Consider the following 27,032-nt stretch of genomic DNA (forward strand, 5'->3'; position numbering starts at 1 on the left):
ATGTCACTAAGATGTACCAGCAACTTCTGCCCAAGGAGTGCAATCGCTTCTCTTGGGCACCCGAGAAGGGGCTGGCAGCAGGCTGTTTAAATAAATATTAAATTTGTCCTCCTATTGGCAATAGCATCACCACTACCACTCCAGAAGCAGCTGTGCCAGATGAGGGCTGGGACACTTCCGTGTTTACAGCAGAGAGGGGCACACATCCCTTCTGCTGCTTGCAATGATCTGCCTGGAGTCTACATGCCACCCTAAACTGACCAACAGTACCACTTCCAGAGCTTGTCCCGAGGGACAGGAAGCCCCTGTAGGACACAGCCAAAGCCCTGTGGTCCCTCAGTTCTGTATCTGAGCATGGGCAGATCTGGATTCAAACATCAGCAGCAGTAAATAAAACTGCAGTATGTGTGGCAGGCAGAATTCTCAGATGTCCAAGAGTCCTGGGCCCTGGCTATTCAAACACTAATATAGGTACTGCTGTAATCAGATGACCTTAAGATAAGGAGATTACCCTGGTATCACAAGAAGTCAGATTCAAGCATGAGAAGGATTCAATGCCACAGAAGGATTCAGTGCATTGCTGTTGGCTTAAAGATGGAGGGAACCAAGTTGCAAGGAATGCAGGCAGGCTCTATAAGCTGAGAATTGTCCCCAGCTGACAGCCAGAAACAGGGACCCCAGTCCTACCACCTGAATTCTGCCAACAACCTGAATGCAGCTGGAAGCATATTCTTGCCCAGAGCCCAGCTTGGCTAACACTTTGACATCAGCCTTCTGAGGCCGTAGCCAGAGAACCCAAGCAAACCTACCAAGACCTCTGACCTACAGAACTGTGAGATGATAAATGGTATTCTTTTAAGTTGCTAAGTCTCTGGTAATTTGTTATGCAGCAACAGAAATCTAACATACTACATAGAGCTCTCAGTAAGTAGAGAGCCACAGTTCAAAATGGCCTGACCTCCTTCAGTGTTAGCCCTTCACCTCCGCATCCTCCCACATCCCCAGACACGAGAGCACCGACTCCTTCTGGACCCCTTTTACTGAAAAAGAAAAGGGTAGCAAGAGAACTGGGGAGGTAAAGACCTTTCCTTACTTCAAAAGCCCACCCTAGGTGGAAAACACCATTTGGAATCCTAATAGAAAGAATCAGATATTTCCCCTTCTACCAATTCTGACCCCTTACACACACCACGTGTAGCCTCTATTAGTTGCAGACGAAACCACCACAGGTCCTGAGTGTTCCTGCACATTCTTGCTGGGGAGGCCTTTACCACGACACTTTCTCATCATGTGTTCATAGCAAGCAATGTTGAGGGGTGAAGTAATGTCCCCATCTGGAACAAAGAGCAGGCTTGCTGCAAGAGGTGGAGTGCCCAAGTGTGCATGTTCCTCGGCTCTGACGCAAACCCCCGGCCTGCATGGCATCTACCTGCGGCCCCTACACATCACCAGTGTGGGACTTAGGGAGAAAGAAACCAATACTAACATGAAGCTCACGCGGCTTGCTGTGCTCTGAGTAATAACGTTCTCTGTCGCTGACCTGAGATATTCACGTCTTCTGCTAGCATCCATGAAACAGTAATAATCTAACTTATTAGCTTGCAAGCAGGGTAAAATTCTAGACTCTGACACTATTACACTTAGATCTTTTAAATCAGGGGATCTACTATCTTTACATTATCAATTTCAAAAGAACAAAATACCCTTTTTAAATTTTTCTTGTGGAGATAATAAAACCTACATCACTGGGTTACTGTGGGAATAAAATGAGAAAACACATAGCACACCTGAGATATAGAAAACATCCAATAACTTTAGTTAGATCCCTGCTCTCCCTAGTCACTCATCCTCCCCAAAATCCATATACAATGAACCAGATGGGGAGCAGTACGTCTCTAAGATAGCAGTCCACTCAGAAGACGAGGGATAAAATAGTCTACTACACCAATTTCTGACATTTGCATAACACTGCACTACTCATAAAGGGCTTCTACCAATATTATCTCATTTAATCCCTACACAGAAACCAAGGTTCAGAGAGGTCAGTCCTTGCAGAACGAACAGTAACTCCACAGGTCTGGAAAAATAGCCATATGGCAGAAGCCTGGGGATGTGGGCCGAGGAAGCATTGCTGAAATGCAGCTGTGATGTTGTTCTAGCAGCACGACTGTATCCTGAAGGCACACCTTCATCCAGGTAAGCCAAGGGAGCTCCCATCATGACTAGGCCTCCTGAGGAATGTCTGCCCTGGAGAAATGGCTGGAAACCACAAGATAGAGAGACATCTTTTATTCGGATATCCTGATTGTTTTTAAATGGAAAATTTTAAAAGTCCTTAATACAAGAGGCCATCCTGTCCTGGATGAACTTGGTCCCTTTGGTTCCTTGGCAGCTTCTGCTGTGTCTAGAGGCCTTGGGGCCTTTCATCTTGTGACAGTGTCACTTGAGGGTCTTGCTGAGGTTGGAGAAGCCAATGCCAACACAAGTCATCAGCACTTTATCCCCTCCCTTGAGTTCTTCACCACATGGCTTGGTTTCAATTTTAAACATAATCTGGAAAAAGCTCTTCAAATGCCGCAAAAATTCTATCCTAAAAAATAAAAATAAAAATTTAAAAAAGGGAGGGAGAAATGAAAGAGGAATTCGGTTTTTAAAAACTTCTTCTCCAGCCTAGAACTGAAGCTTTTAATTTCCCAGATCAGGAGGAATAACTGAAATTAAGAACTTCTATCAATGCTGATTAAACAGCATTTATTTACAGCCTGCCAGATTCCAAAGATGATTTTAAACAGCTTGCAGAGATGCACACAACATAAGACAAATTAAGTAAAGAAAAAGAAAGAAAAAGGTTAGAGGTTAGTCCTACACACGCATTAGAGTGGACATGAATACGGCATTAATCTTCAAGAGCTCATGCAGAGAGAGAAACACGTGCTTTAATGAGTCACAGTATCATGAGATTAAAACCAAGCAGAGTGACTGCTGCTGATGCTGAAAGAGAGAAGTCTCTCTCTCCATTGTTCAATCCCGACAGCCCTTTCATTCATTCAACAAATATTTATTGAGTGCCTACTATGTGCCAGGCACTGTTCTTCGTGCTGGAGATATTGCGGTCAACCAAAAATCCCTTCTCTTATGAAGCTTTCAATCTATATCCTTGAAATATATATATACTTCCTCCATAGTCAGAAATTTAAATAAAGTAAACAAGGCAGATGAGAAGGAAATGTAGGTATAAAATATTTGTGTGTATATGGCAGAAGGCAATACTAAATAAGGTGGCCAGGGAAGTGCTCACAGTAAACATGCAGAGGAGGTTGAAGGGGCTCTTTCTTGTCATCTCCCTTAAGACAGAGCGATGGCTTCACCCCAAGAGTACCTTGGGAACAGCAATTCCGTGGAAGGACCATGGTACTGGTCTGGCCTAGCAGATTCAGCATCAACCCAGCTAGACTGACCATAGGACTCACCTGCAGAGTTCATTTAACAAGCAGATTCCTGAAGGTTTCAATCAATTGGCAACTGGTGGAGAGGAAGTGTCCATGTGGAAGAGCCCAGAATCACAGGCCACATGTCCCCTCCTCACCCCTTACCAGGCCGTGTCTCCCCAGGGCACAGGGGCCAGAATCCTCCCTGGTGATTCTTACCAGCCCAGTTTGCAAAACACTGGTTTAGTTAAGGACAGATGATCTGCACGTCTTTAATGAAGTAGTTCAGCAACCCTGTGTTGTGCTGCCTCCCAATCAAACCATCCAAACAGTTCTCACCCAGAATGTACATGGAATCACCCACGGAGCTTTCAAAATACTGATCCTGACATGCAGATCAATGGAACAGAATTGAGAGTCAAGAAACAAGCCCACACACTCATGGTCAACTGATTTTCAAAAAGGTGCCAAGATAATTCAAAGAGGAAAGAATGATTTCAACAAATGGTGTTGTAACAACTTCACACGCAAAAGAATGAAGCTGGACCCTTTCCTCACATCACGCACAAAAATTAACTCAAAACGGATCAAAGACCTACATGGAAGAGCTAAAGCTATGAAACTCACAGAAGAAAACACAGGAGTAAATCTTCATGATCTTGGGTTAAGCAATGATTTCTCAGATACACCATCAAAAGCAGAGTGATAAAAGAAAAAATGGATTAACTGAACTTCATCAAAATTAAAATCTTTTCTGGACACTATCAACAAAGTGGAAAGACAACCCCCAGAATGGTAGAAAATATTTGCAAATCACTTATCTGACAAGGGTCTGGTATCTGGAACATATAAAGAACTCATACAACTCAATAATAAAAAACCAAATAACCTAATTTTAAAATGAGCAAAGGATCTGAATAGACATTTCTCTAAAGAAGATATGCACATAGCAATAACCACATGAAAAGATACTCAACATCATTAGTTACTAGGGAAACGCAAATCAAAACCAACAGAAAGGCTACGATCAACAAAAAAAGATAATAACAAAAGTGTGGGTGAGGATGTGGAGAAATTGGAACCCTCAAACACTGCTGGTAGAAATGTAAAATGGTACCACCACTGTGGAAAACAGTCTGGCAATTCCTCAAAATGTTAAACAAGGAGTTAGTTACCATATGATCCAGCAATTCCACCCTAAGGTATATACACAAGAAAAATGAAAACATACATCCACACAAAAACTTGTACACCAATGTTCATAAGAGCACTATTCATAATAGTCAAAAAGTACAAACAACTCAAATGGCCATCAATTGATGAATGGATAAACAAAAGATGGCTTATCTGTACAATGGAATATTATTCAGCCATAAAAAGGAATGAAGTACTAATACATGCTACAATATGGATGAACCCTGAAAACATTCTGCTAAGTGAAACAAGCCAGTCACAAAGAACCGCATATTGTTTGAGTCTATATGAACTGGACAGAACAGGCAAATCTATTATAGCGACAGAAAGCAGATTAGGGGTTGCCTAGGGCTGGGGGGAGTGAGAGGAATCAGGAACAACTGTAAATGGGCAAAAGGGTTTCTTTCCGGGGTGGTGGAAATGTTCTAAAATTAGACTGTGGTTACATTTACACAACTTTGTGAATATACTAAAAACCCACTGAATTGTACACTTTAAATAGGTAAACTGTGTGGTATGTGAATTATATCTCAATAAAGTTGTTTAAAATAACTATTTTATTTGTGAAGTTAAAAAAAAAAAGAAAAAAAGAACTGATACATGGCTCCCGTCCTCACACAGTATATACCAAACTAAGTATAGAGCCTACTGCAACGCATTTTCCACCCTCTCCTGTCCCTTTATCCTAGTTAACCTAGTCAAAGGAGGAAAAGGCAAAAAGGGGAAAAGAAAGTCTGAACAATTCCACATCCTGTCTGCCTGAGATGGGCTAAGAGATGGAACAGTAACTAGCCTGGACAGTAGGAGTCCCAGTGATAGCTGCACGCTCACAGAAAAATTCCTCACTTCTTTGCTCTCTCTTCCACCTTGGATTGTGTTACTTCATCTCCGTCTTTAAAATAACGTCCCATTTGCCACCTATTCTTCGAAGCCTTCTCTAGCCAGTAGCCCCTCTGGGTTTCCATAGCATTCTTGGCTCTGCTTATGGAGTCTAATTAAATGCTCATGTGTAACTGTCTCACAATTGCCCTTGCCCCGCTCTTGGTAAATTATATAAGCACCTCCAGGGCAATGACCTTAACCCATTACACCTTCTAGGCACTATATATATAAGGCACTCAGGAATGGGGCACCCAACAGAATGTGGGAGTTAGGGTTTAGGGATACTTTTGAGAAATGACTTCAACATTCTTAGCAATTAAGGGAAGTCAATTCTTCCCCTGCTGGCTTTCCCATTTTACTAACCAATTGAAATTTTCAGGTTTTTGCTCTGTCCCAGCCTCACAACCTCCCTAACCCTGCCCTAAGAAAGAAAGAAAACAAACACATCAAAAAACCCCATAGATAAACAGTCCACATCTGTGGGCATAGCTTCCAGCTGGCAGCAACGCAGAAAAAGCCAGCCATCTCACCCACTTGTCTGCATTCTAAGGAGGAAACAGCCTGTTCTCTCTCGCTGCTGCCTCGGTTCTAATACAGGCCCGAAGCACGCTCTGCTCCCAGAGCCTCCCCAGCCTACTTCATGCTTCACCTTGAATCATTCAACTGTGCTGGAAAAACCAGACACCCTCCCCAGCTGGCAGAATTCCTAAAAGGCCGCAGCCTGCCTCTGATCTCTTGGAGAAGGAGGGGAGAAACACAGGCTTGAGTGTGCAGGCCTGCATAGTTGCAGCTTTGGGGTATTTGTAGCCCTTGGAATCGTTAGAAAAAGCAAAGTCAGTTCCACTTTTTACATAATGTTCTGCCAACCCTTCAGCCTGTCTGAGGAAGACTGTGTAAGGACTGAGTTAAGGTACATTTCATGATGCCCTCCACTGCCAGCCCCATTCTCCCTAAGTCTCCTGTGGCTGGGATAGCAAAAAGCAACCATGCTCAGAAGCTGAGAAATAACCTCAGGCGATATGAAATACTAACAGTATCCTTAAGAAAATGAAAACCAAACAGAATAAACTCACCCACATCTATATGCAGTTGAACAAAGTCAGGTCCAGGGCCAGCCTGCATCCTTTTCCACAGCTCCATGCGGCACTGCTCCCCTTTCTTTCTCTTCCAAACACCATACAGTAGACCCACACTTTCTAGACACAGCCCCCCGGCCACAGAGCCAGGCAGAAGAGGCACCCCCGGGACACCGAGGGCAGCTCTGCTCCTCTACAGATAATCCCCGCAACAGTGTGACTGGAAGATTTTCAGACTAACCCTTTTAGGCAACTGGGACCCCTGACTTATGAGAAGTATCCTTAGCGAGCTTTCTTCCCCTAGAACAAAGTGATTTTTTTTTTTTTTAAAAATGAAAAAACAAAAAACCACCAACAACCTACTTTTCATGAACGCCTCCAGTCCATCTGACAAGTGGGTTTCAGAGAATCCTGGAGCACAGAGGTAATTTTTCCTGTGCATTTTCCAAGAGCGGGTTGTTCCCACCACCATTGTTGGTCAACAGGTGAAGGCCACTGGGCTCACAGTCATCTGCCCATTGGATCCCAACTGCCTGCAACTTGCCAGGTTGCCTGGCCCTGCCCCTGAAAATACAGCCCCTCATACCAGGTCCCCCTCTGAAGCCAGCTAGAGCATGGTGGTGACGGGGATCACGACGCGCTCTCTCTGGCGGCTCTACAACAACAAACCATGATAGAGGGTCCCGCCTCCTGCTCCACCAAGCCACTTGGACACTGGGGTCACCTACTTCTCAGATCTAAGGAGTTGCTCTGCAAATTGAGGGGATGGAAGATCTGGGGGGTGGGAAGAGAATCTGCTCAACAGGGCCCCCTGTAGTCACTACACGGCATCTTTTAAATATATCGGTGGTACTTTTTCTGCCAAAGAGCTGTTTTCCCAAAGACCAGCTGACCTCTGCTCCAGGAATGAAGTTATTAAACTCCGTTATAAAGGCAGCAGGAAACAGAGAGCCAGGTTGGCTGCACTCTCAGGAGACATGGATCCCAGGCCAAGTTCAGCCAAGAACTCACTATGAGCAGGTGACTGACCTCTTTGTCATCTGAAAAGTAAGGATATCACTTGTTTTACTATATGCCAAATATGTCCTGCGGCTCAAAGAGCATAATAAAGGAGACTGGGCTTTGCAGCGTTTAAACCATTTCCCAGATGTAAGGTGGCGTGTGCTGTGCTGGCTCCCAGAGAGGAGTTAGGCAACTGAACCCAAAGAGCAGCATCTCATTGATCTTCACATCACTGTGCTACACACTGGGTGAGCCAACTACCCCCATCAGTCTGTGTTTACAAGGACCCTGGGCTCTCGCTCCCCAGCACGTCACAAAAGTGAAGAGGTCATTTATTAAAACTAGAATAAAACAAAGTGACGTAGTTTATTTTAGACTTCCAATGAAAGACCGAAGGAGATCATTTTATGACAATTTGAAACGAGAACGCTGAAAAGATACAGCAGGGCACCCTGGGCTCAGGCAGGGAGGTGCCTGGAGTCCAATAACATGTGTGAAATCCCAGCTTTTACTAAATAGCACAGTGGGTCAGGGAAGCGTGCACTCTGGACGAGACGTCAGAGTCCGAACCCCAGTTGCTGCCTGTGTGACCCTGGGCACACGACTTGACCACTCTGTGTCTCAATCCGCTCACCAGTAAAATGGAGTGTACCTGCCTTCATCACTTTACCACCCTTGTGGGGTTATCATGAAACCTGAAAGAGTTCGTGTTTGTAAAGTGCGTAAAACAACATCTGGCCCACAGCGAACACTGTTAAGTGTTGTTAAATAAACATCCACTCACAGAATTCTCAGGAACAGTAAATAAGATGTGTGTAGTTTGTTTAGTAATGTGACTGCAGGAAGTTAGTCATAAATTTAAAAATCAGTGGATACAGGGACTTCCCTGGTGGTGCAGTGATTAAGAATCCGCCTGCCAAGGCAGGGGACACAGGTTCGAGCCCTGGTCCGGGAAGATCCCACATGCCGTGGGGCAACTAAGCCCATGCACCACAACTACTGAGCCTGCGCTCTAGAGCACGCGAGCCACAACTACTGAAGCCCACGTGCCACAACTACTGAAGCCTGCGGGCCTAGAGCCCGTGCTCCACAACAAGAGAAGCCACCGCAATGAGAAGCCCACGCACTGCAACGAAGAGCAGCCCCCACTCACCGCAACTAGAGAAAGCCCGGGTGCAGCAATGAAGACCCAACGCAGCCAAAAATTTTAAAAAATAATAAATAAATAAATAAATAAAATTTTAAAAAGTCTTTAAGAAAAATAAAAATAAAAATTAGTGGATACAGATTTAGATAGCTGAGCAGACGATTTACAGCTGACTTCAGGCCTGAGGTTACCCAAAGCAAGTTTACCAGGCCTCCTGGTGTTCAAAGTGAACTTCACAGGAGAGTGGACGTCCATGTGCGTCCAGCACTGATGGAGCTCTGCCAGGCACACCGCGCTGCTGGGAGAGCTAAGTGCCCAACCTCGTTTAAGCCTCGCTCCACCTTCCCAAGCCCATGACTTCAGGACCATTCACTTTCTCTGTGGATGAAACTGAGGCTCAGAGATGCCAAAGACCTTGTCCATGGTCTCCCAGTGCTGCAAGGTAGAGCCAGAACTGAAATCCAGATAGGCTGGACTCGAATACCTGTGCACTGGCAGAACGCAGGAACTTTTCTGGTCACCGCAGTCTCTGGTCATTAACAATTTCTGAAAGTGCTAATTAAGATGCTCGTTGATATATACTCTTACTTTCAAATAAAGTATAAATCATCCTTAAACTGTAAAATTAAGCTTTTTGAGGGGAAAGTAGAACCACCATCACTAATTGTAAACCACCTAAAACTCAGCAAATTGAAAAGAAATAGATTCTCCACATACCAGCACGTTATCCAATACTATTTTATTCTACTGAAAAAAAAACTCTCTGGCCTTCCCAAAGAATTTCACACATATAGATTTACTTTCTCAAATAACACAGAAAACCATTACCAGCCACGTCCTGCAGTAAAACAGAGAGAAGAGGAAAGGGGAAAAACAGAAAGACCCTTATTTTCCAGAAAGGGTTTGAAAGCAACACTGCTAGAAAACACTATCCTGCTTAATCCCAGTGCTCTGTAAATAGACATTTAAAAAGCTATTTATACAAATCAAAACATGCAAACTGCCAGAAAAAATACATTTCTTTAAACCAAGGAGGGTCTTGCTTCTGGTTTTCTTTAGAAATCTGAGGTTACAGAAAGCAGATTTTTATGATTTTAACTGCACATAAAAATACGTGTGATATTATGGTCTCCAAAGCTCTTGAATCCAACTAGGATAAGCTGTTCCCTCACCATGATCATCCTGACTGTGGATTCTGTCCTTTTCACCCTTAACTGTATGCAAACGCATGATGATAACTTTGCCTGTCCTGGAGCACGCCTATTTCTTCCCACCTTTGCCCTTCATCTCTTTGGGCTTCTAGAGCTTTCCACAATGATTAAAGGCAAGAAGGGTCCCAAACAGATAGAGCTTTCAAAAAGAAACTCCCTCCTCCTCCCTTGTGCTAGCTTACTGAAAGAAGGGAGGCTGCCGTTTCCAAGCCCCTGGCCGCCCCTCTTGCAGGAAGCCCTGGGGGGTGCAGGTAATCCAGAGGAAGACTGTCCTGCAAGTCCCAGCCCCAGGGCTCAAAACACAAAATTTTGCAATTTGTCCCACTCCTGTAAAGCTCCATTCAGAGCAGACCACTTTGTTTTCCCAGGAGATGTGTAATTTTAGGCAAGGTTTCTGGAAGACAAGACACTGCAATTAATGTTTGGTGAGGGGGTGTGTCAAGGACACAGGAACTTTTAAAAATGTCCAGTCACATCTTGACGGTCTCCACAGAGTTTGCTGACTTAAAAAGATTATACAAGGCCCTGTAGCCAAACTGAAAAAAAATCTTTAAAAGCAAAAAAAAAAAAAAAAAAAGTGTCAAGGAAAAATAAAAATATACATTCCATTTTTCACATAATGTTCTGCCAAACCCCATGCCCCACGACCACACACATTTCTAGACACCGCCTCATGCTGTGTGAGCAGCCAGGCCTTCTGCTGCCCTGAAGCCAAGGCTGGGAAAGCAGCAGACATGAGACCAGCTAAGAGGGTGAAGGGCACTGTGGCGGCCACACGGCTGTCAGCCACTTCCAGCAAACTCGCTGGGAAGCCAATCTCTACACTTAAGGTGCTGTGCTCCCAGCCCTCACCTCCTCTCCAAGTGCCTTAACTACAAAGTCTCTCTCGGCAATGTTGATTCCTGATGTCAGCATGCCATTTAGGACTACTCAATTTCAGGTTTCCTGTCCTGTGAAATACTTTACACAAGTTATCGGGAGATAATGTGGTCCTCACCAGTTCCCTGCTTTCAGTCTTCCCGCAATGCTAACAATGTATTCTCTTCCATTTCCTTGTTCCAAAAAGCCTTCCACCACCAACTTACAGAAAAAAAAAAAAGTCTCCAAAAGAATCTCCTGGGGCTTCCCTGGTGGCGCAATGGTTGAGAATCTGCCTGCCAATGCAGGGGACACGGGTTCGAGCCCTGGTCTGGGAAGATCCCACATGCTGCGGAGCAACTAAGCCCGTGAGCCACAACTACTGAGCCTGCGCGTCTGGAGCTTGTGCTCTGCAATGGGAGAGGCCGTGACAGGGAGAGGCCCGCGCACTGCGATGAAGAGTGGCCCCCGCTCGCCGCAACTGGAGAAAGCCCTCGCACAGAAATGAAGACCCAACACAGCCAAAACTAAATAAATTAAAAAAAAAAAAAAAAAAAAAAAAAAGAATCTCCTGGTCACTATACTCCCAGCGCCGGGGTCCAATGGTACACTGCCCCCTCTACAGTGCCCGCCCCTTTCTCAATGTGATGGCACCACCATTCTTCAGTTATCACAGTACTGTACCTTTCAGATATACAGCATCGGTACCATGATAACCGAAAAAGGACAGTTCAGTCTCATATCTACCTGAATATTTCCTCAAACTCAAGGCCCATTCCCCCCGCCAGCTTCCCACCCACAGGTGGCCACAGAATGATCTTCAAGTATATAGACACATGTACAGAGATGTCAGTGTTCAAACAGGTTGTTTCACAGCAACCTCACTATCAACAGGAGTGCTTCTTTCATTGTGCTGTTTAGAATTCAAGTCTTCTGAGGATCTGCTCTTTTTCGGAGAATACCTGCTTTAATACCCCAACAGTCAACTTCTGATAACATCTCATGGCCTCAAACTCACCTCTGCATTTCCCTCCTAGTCCAGTGGTGTTACTATGAACTTTGCCTCCTGGACAAAAAGGCAGTCCTTTTTGCTAAAGCTCGGAAAAAGAGGGATTTTTTAAAACTAACAATAAAACCCAAGCTATAACAGAAGCAGGAGTTTACCTCCAAAATGGAAACAATATCTAAAGCACAGACAGAACTGTCTAGTGTAGATCACGCAGTTTTAATGACACAGAAATGACAGATGGGAAGGAAGAAACGCAGGAAAGAAAGGAAAGCAAAATCCTTGTTAAACGCCAGATGAAAGCAACAACCTCCAGCTCATTTAAGGATCAGCATAATCAGGTGGGAACAGGATAGCACTCATCATTTCGTTCGACTGGAGGATTAAACTGGACAGCATAAGGAGGCTGAAAGAAAACAACTCACGTGTAGGGAGAGAGCGGTCCGAGAAGGACTTTGGAAACGTCCTGCTGTCCAAGGGTCATGAGTAACAGAGCCAGGCTTTGGTTGGTCGAGTCCACACATCCACCCTGTAAACACAAACACTTTAAGGATTAATCATTGTACCAAACCAGATAATGGAAAACCAACAAAACAGAGGGAAAAAAAAACAGACACAGATGCCCAGAGTATCGGAACCACAGAAGAGCAGACAGCAAAGTTCAAGCAATAATAAAACAGAATAAGTGTCTTTTAAAGAGTTATCCTCATATCAAGTAACTGTAGGGGGTTAAACTAACAGTTAATCAAAACAATTGTAAGAGCTGAGACTATCAGAGTGAATAGACATTTAAGTTTACCGAGGTATATCTAGTGAAAAATGAAACTTTCCCTTCGTAATTAAAGCCATAGCAGGACATATAAGCAAAAGAGCATAATTATTTATAGGCAATGCATAGTTAATTACCAAGGGTTAAGTGAATGACATTTCTACTTATTTAATCTGTCATAGAACACCACAGCTAATCGGACATGAGAGGACCCTTCCCTTTCAAGGGTCTTACCTACAACACATTCAATTACATTCAGAAACTGCCTGCCATGTCACATTAGATTCCCCTCTTTAACTCTTCCTGTGTGCCTTAGAACTGGAGAACTGTTCAGACCAGATCCCTCCATTCTTATTATTTATGCATTATTTTTCCCCATTTTCCCTGTTCTTCCAAATCAAAGGCAGGACAAAAGCCTCTTCAAAAACTTTCTCCTGAAGTACAACTGCTTCGGTTGCCTTTCTTCTTTCATTCTCGAATTTTTCAACCACTTCAGCCATTTTGCTTCTGCTTGATGCATGCATTACTGCTGTTTCCATTTGTGCCTTAAAGAATGTCTTTATTTCAGATCATCCTCTCTGGGATAACTCTATTTAAAACAATTTAAATTTACACTGTACATACTGAAAGCAGGATGACCTTGAATGTCTACATATTTTGCATATTTCACAACAAGAAATGCAGTTTCTAACCATGGCACATCACCGTTCAAGGCTAGACTCTCCCAGACTTGGAATGGGATAAGTGGTCGCCCACTGCTGCTTATGTGGGTACACCTCTCTCCTTTTTTAATGCATGTAGGGTAGGGAATAAATCGATTCTCAGGTACAGACACTCATTCTCTGCTGTTAGACTTCACTGAGGACAATGAAGTAGGAAAATCAGAAGGTGGATCCTACTGCCAGCCTTTATGAAATCTACTGCTCTTCCTAATCTACCTGAGTTAATAAAGGACAATATTTACCTCATTTAGCAAATTTTAGGACGAGAGGAGTTCCAGCACATATATTTCCATCTAAACGGAAAACCTGACCCATGGAGAATAAAAGAATATATAACAAAATATATTAATATAAGAAGATATAACAAAACTATTTGTTTTACAGAACTTGCTCCTTTTCATAAGACTGCCTAAAATTAAACTGTTCTCTTCAGTCTCCGCTTCCTAGCGCTATGTTGCTATTCTGCTACTCTCAATTGATTTTTATTATGTACTGAACCAACATTTTACCGCAGTAAATATATTAGGGTCTGTGTACAGGATACGACAGAGGGAGTGGTGGGGCCGCCCAGACAGCAGGACACAAGCCTTGTGCAAAGTAGCTTCAATCTCATTACAAAGACGAAATACGAGCAGGAACCAGTAACAAGTGAAGGTGAAGACGAAGTTACGCGGCAGCTGGGGCCTGTGGGCACCTGGACTGCCAAGGCGGTGCGAGAGGGGTTGTCACTCCCCTGGCACCAGAGGGAGGCTTTGGGGAGGTGGGGACTTGAGCTGGCCCTGGAGCGATGAGCAGGGTTTGGAGAGGGAGGAAGAGCAGGAGGATGGGGGAGATACAACCCAGGGCCGGCAAGCACCAGCCAGGAGGCCAGCCTGCAAGTGGCTGTCTGCTCTCTGCGGAGAAGTATGCGGAACCGCAGGGATAAGGTGGAGTAGGCAGACTGAGGTAGGGCTTTTCTAACTGGGCCACGGGTTTTGACTTTATCCTGGGGAAGTGAGAAGCTGGTGAAGGTCTCCGAGCACAGGAGTACCAAGATCAGGTCGCAGCTTTAGGGGGAGATTTAGGCTGAAGAGGATGCTGGAGAGGGTATGGAACGGATTTCCCCTCTGCAAGTAGGGAGAGCCAGTACCTATATCGGGGGAGGGGGAAATGGAAGGGAGGAGGGTGGTAGATGGGGGCAGAGAGAAGGATAGGAAAGGGCAGTTCCAGAAAGCCTGGGACAGAATCAAGAGGGCTTGGTAACTGATGAGACAGAAATGGAACAAGAGGAATTAGATCAGAGGATTAAAACTTTGGCAAAAATAAATGGTACCAAAGGGGATGGATTTTTATTACTTATTTAAACCATGTCACATCACAGACTTACAAAGAATTATTATAAAAACTGCATGCATTTTCATCCTTTTAGCAATTAAAGATCATAGACACACATAAAAGAAGTTTTCTTAATGACTTAAAACAAAAAACTCAGTCCAGCCACTACTGAACGGTTTAAAGCAGAACTTAACTAGAGTAAAGAAAAAGTAAAATAAAATAACCTCATCCAGATTGCATGTTTTCGCTTTTGGGGACTGGTGGACTGTGCTTTCACCCTGAGGCTTTTACTCTGCCATTTACGGAGATACAAAACCCATATTCCAGCTGTGTCTGGGGGCTCCCACTGGGCTATCCTGTAAGGGGATACATCCAAATCCCCCAGGTCCACTGGAAAGAGAGGGATGTGTCCCCACAGTCAGAGAGAAGGCCTGCCAGCCACCCCAGGACCAAGGCAGGGAAACCTGCACGAGTCAATAGCGGCTGAGGGACCCACGTGTCTCCAGCAGTCTTTCTTCACAAATATCTAGATGACAAACTTCCTGAACTGAGTAACTGGCAGGGCAACCTCTTGGTCATTTACTCCATTTACTCCTAAATTTTAGTTACTATCCCATCTTTCAAAAATCACTAAATTTAGCATCAAACATTGGAAAGACTTTGCATCGAAAAAGCTGAGGCCAGATCTTGACTGCTCAAGAATTATGAGAAGATACTTCCTCGCTCAGAGGGATTTCTTGTGATAGACTATTTCCTTCCTCCACTATTTCCTAGCTGAATGGTGAGTAGAGGGAATGGGGTCCCTCTACTGAGGACACAGTTATAGGTTCTTTGTCTTCCATTTAATTAGATAGACACTAAACAAGCTGGAAATTTTAATGAACTTTGAAACAGGTCATTCCTATTTGTTCCACCTTGTGACCAATGAGATATTTTCAAAAATGCTGACTTTGATCAGGGGAGTAGACTGTGGCAATAAGCTGTTTTCCTTAGTGAGGCCTATGCAGGGATCAATACCCATGACCCAGGCATCACCTTGCCACAATGATTAATAAATTACAGTGGCAAAAGGAAGAATTAAAGAACAAAATCACCACTGTACCAGCCTTACTGATTTTATTTCACTGGGCTCACGTGTGATTTTTGTGACTTTAAACAGAGCAAAACTTCCTAGAAGACTTCAGGAAAGAACCACAGAGATGTCTAATAACTGAGAATAAATACACAGGTAGTACAGAGATGAAAGGCTCTTCAGCTGGAGAAAAAAGACAATTTACAAACACTCTACACCATCCAATAGCAAATCACCCAGAGTACAGTTGGCCCTCCACATCCACAGGTTCAACCAACCAGACTGACTTTCAATTTCAGATGACTGAATCAGCGGATACAGAACCTGTGGATACTGGGGGGGGGGGGGGGGGGGGGGGATAATGAAACACAGACTTGAGTGGATTTTGGTATCCACTGGGGGGAGAAGGGGTCCTGGAACCAATCACCTGTGGACACCAAGAGATGAGTGTATAGTTCTTGCTAGTGCTCAGTTTAAGAATGTGGGCCCCAGTGTGCATCCGCAGCAAAGGACTGATCATCCCTGGAGCCTGTCCTGGATTCTGCATGTTAAGGAAAAGGTTTCATGTTCCTGAGGTGCAGACTAACAGAAATCTTGGAGACAGGTTTGTGACTCTCCTCTAACCAAGTATACGGGATCTTAAAGAATGAATTTTCAGGCAGCTTATCTTATTTCTCCTGCCATCATCTTTCCTTCTCTTCCAATTTCCTTCTTGTTTATTTTGGGTTGCCTCAGCTGTCCCTGGGAAACAGAGTAAAGTGTGTGTGTACATATGTGCATGTTGCTCTTATGGATCAACAGAGAAAAAGGACTGTGGCAACTGAGGGGACAGGCTTGGCCAGACTGGTCTATGCCATGTCCCACCAGTAGGGCAGCAGAAGCACAATGGTAATCAGTGCAGTCTTGTCTTCAGCATCGTGTCACCTTTTCTTTGTCCCCTCTTCCCAAGCCCCTACTGTGCTCTGACACAGGCCGGCCTTCCCTAGACACTCTTCTATGTGCTCCCAAGCACCCTACAAAATCGAGCCTGTTGACACTGTTCTCTATCTGAATTAACTGTCACACACAAATCCAGGTTCCCAGCTTCTCTTGAAAAATCTGAAAAGAATGAGCCCCCATCCCCCTACGGCAACGACAGGGGGCTGAGAGAAGGTCCCTGCTTTGCTCGGGGGGGGGTGTGCTCTTCAATTGGCCAGTCACTGCCTAACCTGCTTCATTTTTCAGCTTCTCTCTCCTGTATGACTCTGTTCCAGTTCTCTGCCCTCCCGATCTTTAAAACTTACCTGCCAGGACTTCCCTGGTGGTGCAGTGGTTAAGGATCGACACGGGTTCGATCCCTGGTCCGGGAAGATCCCACATGCCATGCAGCAACTAAGCCTGTGCGCCACAACTACTGAGCCTGCGCTCTGGCGTCCACGAGCCACAACTACTGAGCCCACGTGCCACAACTACTGAAGCCCATGCACCTAGAGCCGGTGCTCCGCAACAAGAGAAGCCACCGCAATGAGAAGCCTGGGCACGGCAACGAAGAGCAGCCCCTGCTCGCCGCAACTAGAGAAAGCCCGCGTGCAGCAACAAAGACCCAACACAGCCAAACATTTAAAATAAATAAATAAATAAATTTATAATAAAAAAAAAATTTACCTGCCATATGTAACAAACCAGTGGGGCTGGGCCTCTGCTCACTGACTAGTTTAGCTAATCCATTAAGCTAGTTAATGCTAAACTGTCTAAAGGGTAGGAAGAGGCTAACTCCTTGACTGAAGCCCTTAAAAGCGGAAGAAAGTTGCTTATGAATAAAAATGACAAAGAACTGCTTCCTGATGGCTCCTCTCCCGGACCTGCAGAAGCGGAGGACATACCCTATGGATTTCTTCGAGCAGCAGCTTGGCACAGTTCCTGCCGAGGTCCTCGGGAAGCACCGCTGCCCCCTGGCCCTGGCAGTTGGAGACCAGTTCAGCGCTGAGGAAGGTGCCGTTGGTGGTCTCAGCAACCAGCCACAGTCCAAAGCCCGGAGACCTGGGGATTCAAAGGCACAGACACTGAGTAGCATACGAACTGGGGTTCACATTCACCAGTAAAAAGAGAAGACAAACATCTTTTTGATGGCATTCTGTCTGGTCACATCAGGTCTTATTAAGAGTCCCTCCCAGCTCACAATGGACATATACATGATGCAGTGAGGGCACACACGTGACAGAACCAAAAGTGATGCAAATTTGCATTGCTTTTCTTTTTAGCCCTCCCTTCCCCTAGCTCTCCCTTACCTTTCCCCACTCACTACATTGTAAAAGATCCTGCTGTGAGAGTTTGTAACAATCAACATATAGAGCCCCTAGTTTCTTTTTATTTTATTTTATTTTATTATTATTTTTTAACATCTTTATTGAAGTATAATTGCTTCACAATGGTGTGGCCCCTAGTTTCTGAGCTAGGGGCTCAACACTATTCTGCAGAGTAAATAATACCATCCCCACCTTACAACTGAGGAAATGGACAAATCAAGCAACCTGCACCAAGTCCACACAGCTAGAAAGAGACTGAGATGTGCTTCAAACACAGATCTTCCAGACTCCAAAGCCCACGCAAGTTTTCCACCACGGCACGCACTCAGCCCTCAGTCACAACGAGCCCAGAAGTACAAGCAGCCTGGAGACCATCTGATTACAGCTCTCCTTGAGAGACAGCAGGCTGTTCCCCCGTGCTGAGAAATACCACATGAGGAGAAAGGGCCTAGAGAAGGCACACCTTTATGTTTTTGTCCCCAGGGGACACCTCTAACTCAGAATTCACTTAATATAATCAATGAGCCAGCACCATGTTCTCGCCTGTGTGTTTCAACCACCAACAGCCAGACCCTAACACCCTTCCTGTCCAGGACCACAAATGACTCCTGTATGCGTACATCCAACAAACATTTGGGGGAAAGCTTCCACAGACCCGGGAACTGGGGCGCCATGGTAAGCACAGGAGCCCCTGCTCTCACGAGGCTTAGTGAAAACCAGTTTGACGCAAAACAAAATCCGTCCACAAACAATAAAAACAAGCATCTCTCCACAAAATTTCCGGATTTGACACCTCACATCTACCTTGCCCAGTGCCTCTTAAACACACACAGCTGACCCTTGAACAACATGGGTTTGAACTGCACAGGTCCACTTAGAGACTTTTTTCACTAAATACGTACTACAGTACTGCATGATCCTAAGTTGGTTGAATCCGAGGATGTGGAGGAACGGAGGATATGGAGGGTCAACGGCGTTAAGTCCCACGCAGGCCTCTGACCGCGGGGAAGGTCAGCACGCCTAACCCTAGCGTTGTTCCAGGGTCGACTGTACCTACTTCCCAGCAGTACACTCCATATGCAAGCACAATACAGCTTTAATAAAGCCTCCTTTAACACAATCCAACATACATATTCATGAAGCACTTTCTATGCATCTAGCACAAAACCGCCAAAATATTTGTTTCAGAAAAACTATGCGTAAAATTTATGTTTCAAATGTACTACATATGAGCTCACAATAGGGAGGAACTATACTGGTCAGTCCTTAATTTCTTTTAAAAAGAAGTGATTGTCTACGTAGCCAAGGATTAATAACACCTGCCAAGGGAAGAGGGTGCAGTGAGAACGCCGGTTCCAGGACACTCTGAGTCACGCTTAACAATCTAACACTGCACCACCCAGCATCATCATGGGACATTTAAAGTACAATCTCAAGTTGCCGATGAGTCACTTGACCAGGAGGAGGGACTGGGCACCCAGCTCATCAGTAGAGGCAGTGGCATGCCAAAATGAAGAGGAGAAAATGCAGGGAGGAAGAACCAGGAGACAAGCCACCATCACTGCTCTAACCCACTTACCTGCATTTCCTAAGAACTTCTAAACTTTTCCATCCATGTGAAATTTTTGAGGCGTGTGTACTTATTACAATGAACTTCATATTTAATCAAGACCGTTCCATTTGATATTGTATATGTTTTACAGAAAACAACACAATGACATATTAAGCTCTATGTACTCTACGCCAATTCCCCCCCCACCGCCCCCCAATTTGGGGTATGTGTATTATCAGGCCTATTTCAAGTTATGCTGACAACGTAGCTGATCACCAAGTGACCTCATTGAAGATGTACATTGGTACAGTTTGCAAATGACAGGCTCCAAAACTTACCAACTGGTGAGGGACTAGATTTTTCAAAAAGTCATGACTGTGAGAATCAAAATGGGACCACACTGGACAAATGATCACTGGACAAAGAGCTGACACAGCCCACCAAAAATTGCTGGCCACCAAGGTTCCAGGCCATGGCCACACATAACTCTCACTCCCAGACTTCAATAAGCCTAACTTACGTGGATACTCCACTGAATTAGAAGAGGAAAATACCTACCCACGACTTTATAATTTCATAATGGAGAAGGAAGATCACCGTTTGTCAACTGTAGCTTGAGATTTAGAAAACGGAACACAAACTTAACATCATGCATTGGTTTTAGAGGTAAATTTTAAAGTGGAGCTTGGAGTTGATAACCCACAAGGCTACATTATGCCCACATCTCCATCCACGTGTGAGCTTCCTACTCATTATTAGCAGGTATGGGCCTCGACCAGCACTAGGGTCCGCTGAGTCAATGGCATTATAAAAAGCCACACTCTAGCTGGAGGCAGCATGGTCTTCAGGTCTGCTCTGCCTCTTTGTAGAGCGAGAGGCCGGATGACAAGGCACTATCGAGTCAGGCCATTCAGACAGCTGCTTCTGCTACCGATCCTCCCCCATCCCTCGTAATCCCCTCTCCCCAGAAAATAGCTGACACATAATTCCAGGCCTGTGGCCAAGAAAAGAAGAGAAAGGAAATAACGGCATTAGCAGCTACCATTTCTGTAGCACCTACTATGTGCCAGGCATCGCATTGGTGGCTTACATATGTGACCTTTTCATCTTTACAGTAACCTAGGGATGCAGTTGTTATCACTCCCACATTATGAATGAGGAAAACACTGATGGTATTTGAGCAATACACCAAAGGTTTGGGACCATCACTGACCTTTCCAACTCCCAGAAAAAGGGCCAGCTCTGCACACAAACCCTTTCCCAACTCTAACCTCTGACATCACCACCTCTGTTGCTCTGGACTATGAGGCACCACTGCATTTCTGAAGTCACCTTCATCTTTCCCTTGGGCCTCATGAAGGTCTGAGATCCCATAACACACTCACCCCTCCTTTACCCTCTTTTTCCTTCTTTTCCTGAAGTTAAAGAAAGCTCAGACAGAAGAGCTGTGAAAAAGGATGAGCTGTGGTACAACTTAGGAGAAAACTGATTTTTTATCCCACAACAGTCAGTCTCTGATGTTCTTATTTTTAGAAGACACAACCTGAAAACTTCAGATTCAAAGTGTAAAGATACTGTCATTCACACTGACGTGGTTAGGTAGAAACAAAGAAAACCCACGCACAAGGAAAGCAAATTTGGCAAAATATTCATTGTTAACTACAAGTAGTAGGAATATACAAGTGTTCGCTGTATTATCCTTTCAACTTTTCTGTATACTTAACATTTTCATAATAAGAAATTAGGTTTTAATTGCTTCCCTAACTCGCTGGTTTCTAAATATACAACCAAAGCCTAAAACAGATATTTTCATTACACAGATCATCATTAACTTTTTATTTTCTAAAGTAAGGTCTTCTGCAAAGGCTCTAACTAAACCAAACTCAAATCTGCAATAACAACTTTCTTTGGCTCTAGGGGTGTTTTTCCCCTTGATGGAGAGAGAAGCCGACTGGCACTTAAACCAACAAAGGATTTTTTCCCCTAAACTGTTATTTACACAGGATGGAAGAACTTGTTTACTTTAATTTTTTGTGGGAACAGAGGACAGATGGGATTTAAAGCTTGCAGCACTGTTTATTAATAGCTGGGCTTTAATTCCCTTAGGCTGGCGTCTCAACCCCTCATCACCCAGCACTGGGCACTGTGACACTTTCCATGTGATAGGTGTTCAAAAGATGCCTGTTGGGCTTCCCTGGTGGCGCAGTGGTTGAGAATCTGCCTGCCAATGCAGGGGACACGGGTTCGAGCCCTGGTCTGGGAAGATCCCACATGCCGCAGAGCAACTAGGCCTGTGAGCCACAACTACTGAGCCTGCACGTCTGGAGCCTGTGCTCTGCAACAAGAGAGGCCGCGATAGTGAGAGGCCTGCGCACCGCGATGAAGAGTGGCCCCCGCTTGCCGCAACTAGAGAAAGCCCTCGCACAGAAACGAAGACCCAACACAGCCAAAAATAAATATAAAAAAAAGTAAGTTAAAAAAAAAAAAAAAAAAGACCTAAAGAAGAAATACATGGCGAATATCTTTAAAAAAAAAAAAAAAAAAGATGCCTGTTGGTGACAATGGCGGTAAGTTGGAAGGAAAAAAATTGTGAATCATTCTTCCTCTGGCTGCCCAACCTCAGAGCTGGCAACTTTAGCTTCAATCAGACCAGGAGTATGACAAAGGCTAGGGTGGCTAGGGAATTAGGCTCCAGAAACGCACAGACACTTACCTCCCAGAGTTGACTCCTTTCATGTGGTCTGTGTATATATAGATATCGGGTATAAACTTGTTGAGGATGCTCCTTGCAGAATCCACAATCCGGTTTGCCATCTGAGGTGATACGCGTACCGAATACCTGCAACCTGGAGTTAAGGGTGTCATTCTGCTTGGACTCCACAACAGAGAAAAGTCAGTCATAAAGCTAGCAAATATTTGTGGAACTGTCATAACAAACTGGGGCTTCTAACTCCATTCTATTCTCCACCTGTACTTAATCACTTAACTTTGTAGTACCATAACTTAATTTTTACATTATTTTTATTTATTATTATTGTATTATTATATAATTTTTTGTATTGTTAAAAAAAGCCCTCGGTGAAAAACATCTAAACAATATAGGCACTTGGAAAGTATAAAATAAAAGCTGTCAACCCTGCTCTAGACTGCCTACCCATCCCGCCTCCCCTAGAAATGGTTCACCTCAATTTTGGAACAAGTAAAGGCAATTGCCCCCCTGTAGGGCATGAGCCAGGCTCCCTTTGAAGTATCATTCTCTGACCATCCCCACTGCTGTCACCATTGAGTCTTTCTCTTCGGAACCTAAGGCCAGAACAGACACCACACTGGGACTGACCTGGGCCCCTGTGTGACCCAATCCACCCCCTGGTAGGCTGACAGGAAAGGCAGAAAAACATTAGTGAAAGAGCATAGTGGGGCTGTTTATAAAGGTATAAACAGGTTTTTGTGTTTAACTTAAGAGCCTATTTTCAGTTATTTAAGTGTCGATGATTCTATTTATGGATGATACAGCCTCCTCACAATTCTATTTATGGATGATACAGTGGTCAAAACATTGGTCATTAGCACTTTTACAACAGGGCACCCTCAGAAAGGAAAGGAGAAAGATATTAGCAACTCAAATGAAAAGGTTGGTGCTTGAGAAAGTGGAAACTATTACCTAAAATTAGACTTTGTTACAGAGACTGGCTCTCCCCAATTCCACCAACCAAATAAAAAGTAAGTATGTACTAAGCACTTCCGATGTTCACTGTACGGTCAAAGGGGCAGCTGCATATGTGGGACGAGGGGCTACCAAAAACGGAGAAGTAACAACATGTGATCTTCCCACTACTCTGATCCAAACCCCATGCAGCAAGTCCAACAGGGAAAACAAGGTGTGTAGTCTGCCCAGCCTCGCCCAACTGTTCGAAAATTACTGTCAATAACATATTTAATTTTCATTTGAGCTGCAGAAACAATATGCTCAGAGACTGAGCAAAGAACTTGACTGGCATCTGGCTCCCCTTTCTGAGCCATCCTGAACATCCACAAAAGATCCAGCTTCCTCATGCTAAGGAGACTCCCCCAGTAACTCTGGGCCCTCCCAGATCTTGAGATTGGACCCCCTAGTCTGTTCGGTGTTCATCCCCAAACCGACACCACCACCCCCAGCTCCACCAACCAAAGTGTTCAAATCCTTCAGCCTGATCTGCCTGCCTTCATTCTTCAACCTGGAGTTCCCCCCTCTCCTGAAATCCTCTGGGCAGCACCGACTGTGGCCTGCTCTTGAACTTACCACACGTCTCCCTTCATATACACTCATGCTGTCCTTGTTCTTCGATGAGACCGCACACTCCATAAGGAAAGGGGCTCTACTTCTGTATCCCTCACAAGTCTCTAATACACTACTTTTGTACTCAGAAATGCTCGATAAATATTTGACTTGACTCAAAGGACAAACCCGAAATGAGGAAAGAGCAAAGAGGGATTTTTCAATACACACACTGAGCCCAGTTACATCACCACCTCTTCTGTCCAGAATGTACTTTTGACCACAGGCAGCTTAGACAAACAATCCCAGGTCTCATACCCTTTGGACCAGGAGGGTGCTATCCTTCTGAGGCCTGAAGCTGTCCACTCTCTGTGGGAAAATACAGATGTCGTTATCCTGACACATAAGCCCACAGCATTCACGTCTTCCAAAGTTCTTTCAGGTACATGATCATCTTATTTTATGCTCACGGTAACCCTGAGGCAAGGGCCACAGATTCCTGTTCCAGGGCTCACACTTAGGACAGCTGGGTCACGGAACTAAGATTCAAAATTAAACAGATCCGAATTCCCAGAGACAACCTTCTTCCCCCACCCTTCCAGGGATGTGGAAACCAGGTGGCTAACAACAGTGCTAATGAGGGCCAGTGGAAGCATATACTAGAATTCAGGCAGTGGAGTAAAGAAGGAAAGGGACTTTAAAGCGGGTTGCATCCCAGAGTCATTATGGAGCTATCTGGCTTGGCGTGGAGGCCCTACCACGATTGGCTAAGGGTTCTAGAATCAGATTATCTGTGTTAAGCGTCAGCTCCAGCAAACTGCATCATTCTGGGACTAATGTGCTATTCTTGGTGCCTCCACCTCTTCATCAGTAAGAAAAGGATAATCATAATACTCTCCTCACAGGGTCTGGAGGCTCAAATGAAGTAATGCACGTAAAGTGCACAGCGGTGCCTGGTGTGTGGTCGGAGCCCAGTGGATGTCAACTATTGCTTTTCCTACTGGCAGTCCAAGATTCAAATCCCAAAGCAGAGGTTCTTTCCTCTCAGGAGTAAGAGACCTCTCTGAGAATCTAATGAAAGCTATGAACCGTCTCTCAAGAAACACGTGAACACACAATTTTGCAGACAATTTTGGGGGGTGGTGAATGTCCTGAAGGCCATTTATGAGTACCACGCTGAGAACTCATATCCAAGAAAGACAAGTTCATGGCTACAGCCCACATGGAACTCCTGCCCTTCACCCTCCCTGGTGTTACAAGTCGGAGAAAGCTAAGGGGTGTGTGTGTGTGTGTGTGTGTGTGTGTGTGTGTGTACAAAGAAAGAGACTGATTCTCTAAGTACCTTCCCTATAGTTAGAGAAAGGAAACCAGATTGTCCAACAAATTCTACCTCACGCCCCTCTTCTGCCTCTACTCCAGCTTCTTCACTTAACTCTTATGTACCCAGTCATGAGCTACTGGGACAGCATCACAAAACTAAAACACAGTGTTCCTTTCTCACTCAGGCAGGGGGAGAATGAGAGTGGGTGGCAGTAAATAAAAGGCAACCGCACTGTCCAGTCACAGCTGCTGGCAGGAACAACACCAGCTCCCTCCCAGTCCCTGGCCAATCAGTCAGAGAGATGCACTCTGCTGCGGTGGGTGGGCTGGGGGATCGGGGTGAGGGGTGGAAGGGGACAGCGGGGAGCCCAGTTAAAACCACAAACACACACCAGAGAGCGGGGCTAGTTCTCCCAGCTCGAGCCCTCCTATGGGGAATACAACCTCCAAGCTCAGCCCAACCATTAACCGGCCTTGCAAGTAACAAACCACAAAACCAGCTAAAGCTTTTTCCAAAGGCAGCTCTTTTTTCCCAGGCTCCAAAGCTGGCCAAGAAGGTGATCTCAATTCAAACCCACATTCCTTTGAGGTGTTTGAGAAATAGGCAGCTTTGCAGACCAGTGGCTGGAACGTTTGGTTTGCAGACAGGGATCTGGGCAAGGGCGCTGTGTCAACTCTCCTGGGGAGTTCAGAGGAAGGCTCTAGAGTCGGGGCTGTATCGGGCAGGGTTCAGGTGTCCTACCCCCAGCCTCAAGGAAGGTGAGGGGCTTGGGACCTCACCGGCATCCTTCTGGCTCAGAGTCTACACAGGGAAGGCTCAAAGAACACCAGAGAGAAGCCGGGGAGGAACAATGTTGCACCCCAGGTGCCCGGGGCACAACAGCTCTTTCAGCTTTTATGTAAAACACTGTACAACCCCGTTTTCCACCGTCTTCATCAAAGGCTTCAAAGCTCTCACAAGGCTTTTGCACACCTGGTACAGCGAGTACAGGTGGGATCCCACTGTAACTGCCTCTGTGAAACCCATGTTGTTACCACAGGACTGTGGTAAACAAACAGAGCACATGCTGGAAATCACATTTCCAAACTAGAGAGAATGGATTCCAAGCAGAGTTCACTGCCACGACATAGCATTGAGGAAACAAATCTCAAAAGAGAAAAAACAAACTGAAATAGTCCTGAGAGTGTGCAGGACTCCGTGTACAAGGCCATTAACCCATTAACCGCAGCATTTTTGGCAACAGTGAAAAACAGAAGACACCCCAATGGCCATCAACAGGGTTTAATTTGGAATTCTTTACACAGTGAAATACAATGTTAATGAGAATGAGGTTGAGTTATAAGTAACTGACACGGGTCAAGCAGAACAGGCATATTTTAAAAAAAAACAAAAAAACCCACCTATTCACATCACATTTCCATTTCTCTATAACCTGTTTCTACCTGCTCTGAATCAGAGAACTTGAGAGTTGAACATCACCTTGGGACATCAATGGAAGTATCCATCAACCTGGGGGCTCCCCAGGACAGGAACCATTTCTCCCCCATTCTCTCCTCATATACACAGGTCTTGATCCATAATCCATGCAAGAAGCTTTGTTATAAATTCCTCTGTTCTTGATGACCCCTACAAAGAACTTCAGGTAGCACCCCAAGTTTGACCTTTTATCTCATCAATGGCTCTCTCTGCCCTGTGGCTATGCCACGCCCCCATACCGTGCCCTCACCACTCACTTTTCAATTTACTCAAGGCCTCTGAAAAGTCAGTCCACTCCATACTTCTTTTCCTCCAAGGACCACCCCAAAACCTCCTGAGAAATAGAAAACTTGACTTTAAGCCCCTACTACCCCAAGAAGCATACATCTTGGTCCACCCCACTCTGTCTAATTCCCACCAGGAAAGCCACACCCAACCCCATCCAGCCCCCACCCCACCCCG

General features: G+C 45.0%; 1 protein-coding gene across 1 annotated transcript in view; it reads right to left on the reverse strand.

Annotated features, from left to right (window-relative positions):
* Positions 1 to 2,274: 2,274 nt before the first annotated feature.
* RCL1 (RNA terminal phosphate cyclase like 1) overlaps positions 2,275 to 27,032 on the reverse strand; it is a 55,707-nt gene continuing 30,949 nt past the window's right edge. The window contains exons 6-9 of the mRNA XM_059924785.1: positions 22,232 to 22,357; positions 17,544 to 17,700; positions 12,230 to 12,333; positions 2,275 to 2,590 (exon numbers count right to left, since the gene is read on the reverse strand). Of these exons, the coding sequence (XP_059780768.1) occupies positions 2,440 to 2,590; positions 12,230 to 12,333; positions 17,544 to 17,700; positions 22,232 to 22,357 (538 nt within the window). The 3' untranslated portion in view covers positions 2,275 to 2,439. The remainder of the gene's footprint in view (positions 2,591 to 12,229; positions 12,334 to 17,543; positions 17,701 to 22,231; positions 22,358 to 27,032) is intronic.

This window comes from Balaenoptera ricei, chromosome 6, assembly GCF_028023285.1.
Source record: "Balaenoptera ricei isolate mBalRic1 chromosome 6, mBalRic1.hap2, whole genome shotgun sequence".
NCBI lineage: Eukaryota > Metazoa > Chordata > Mammalia > Artiodactyla > Balaenopteridae > Balaenoptera > Balaenoptera ricei.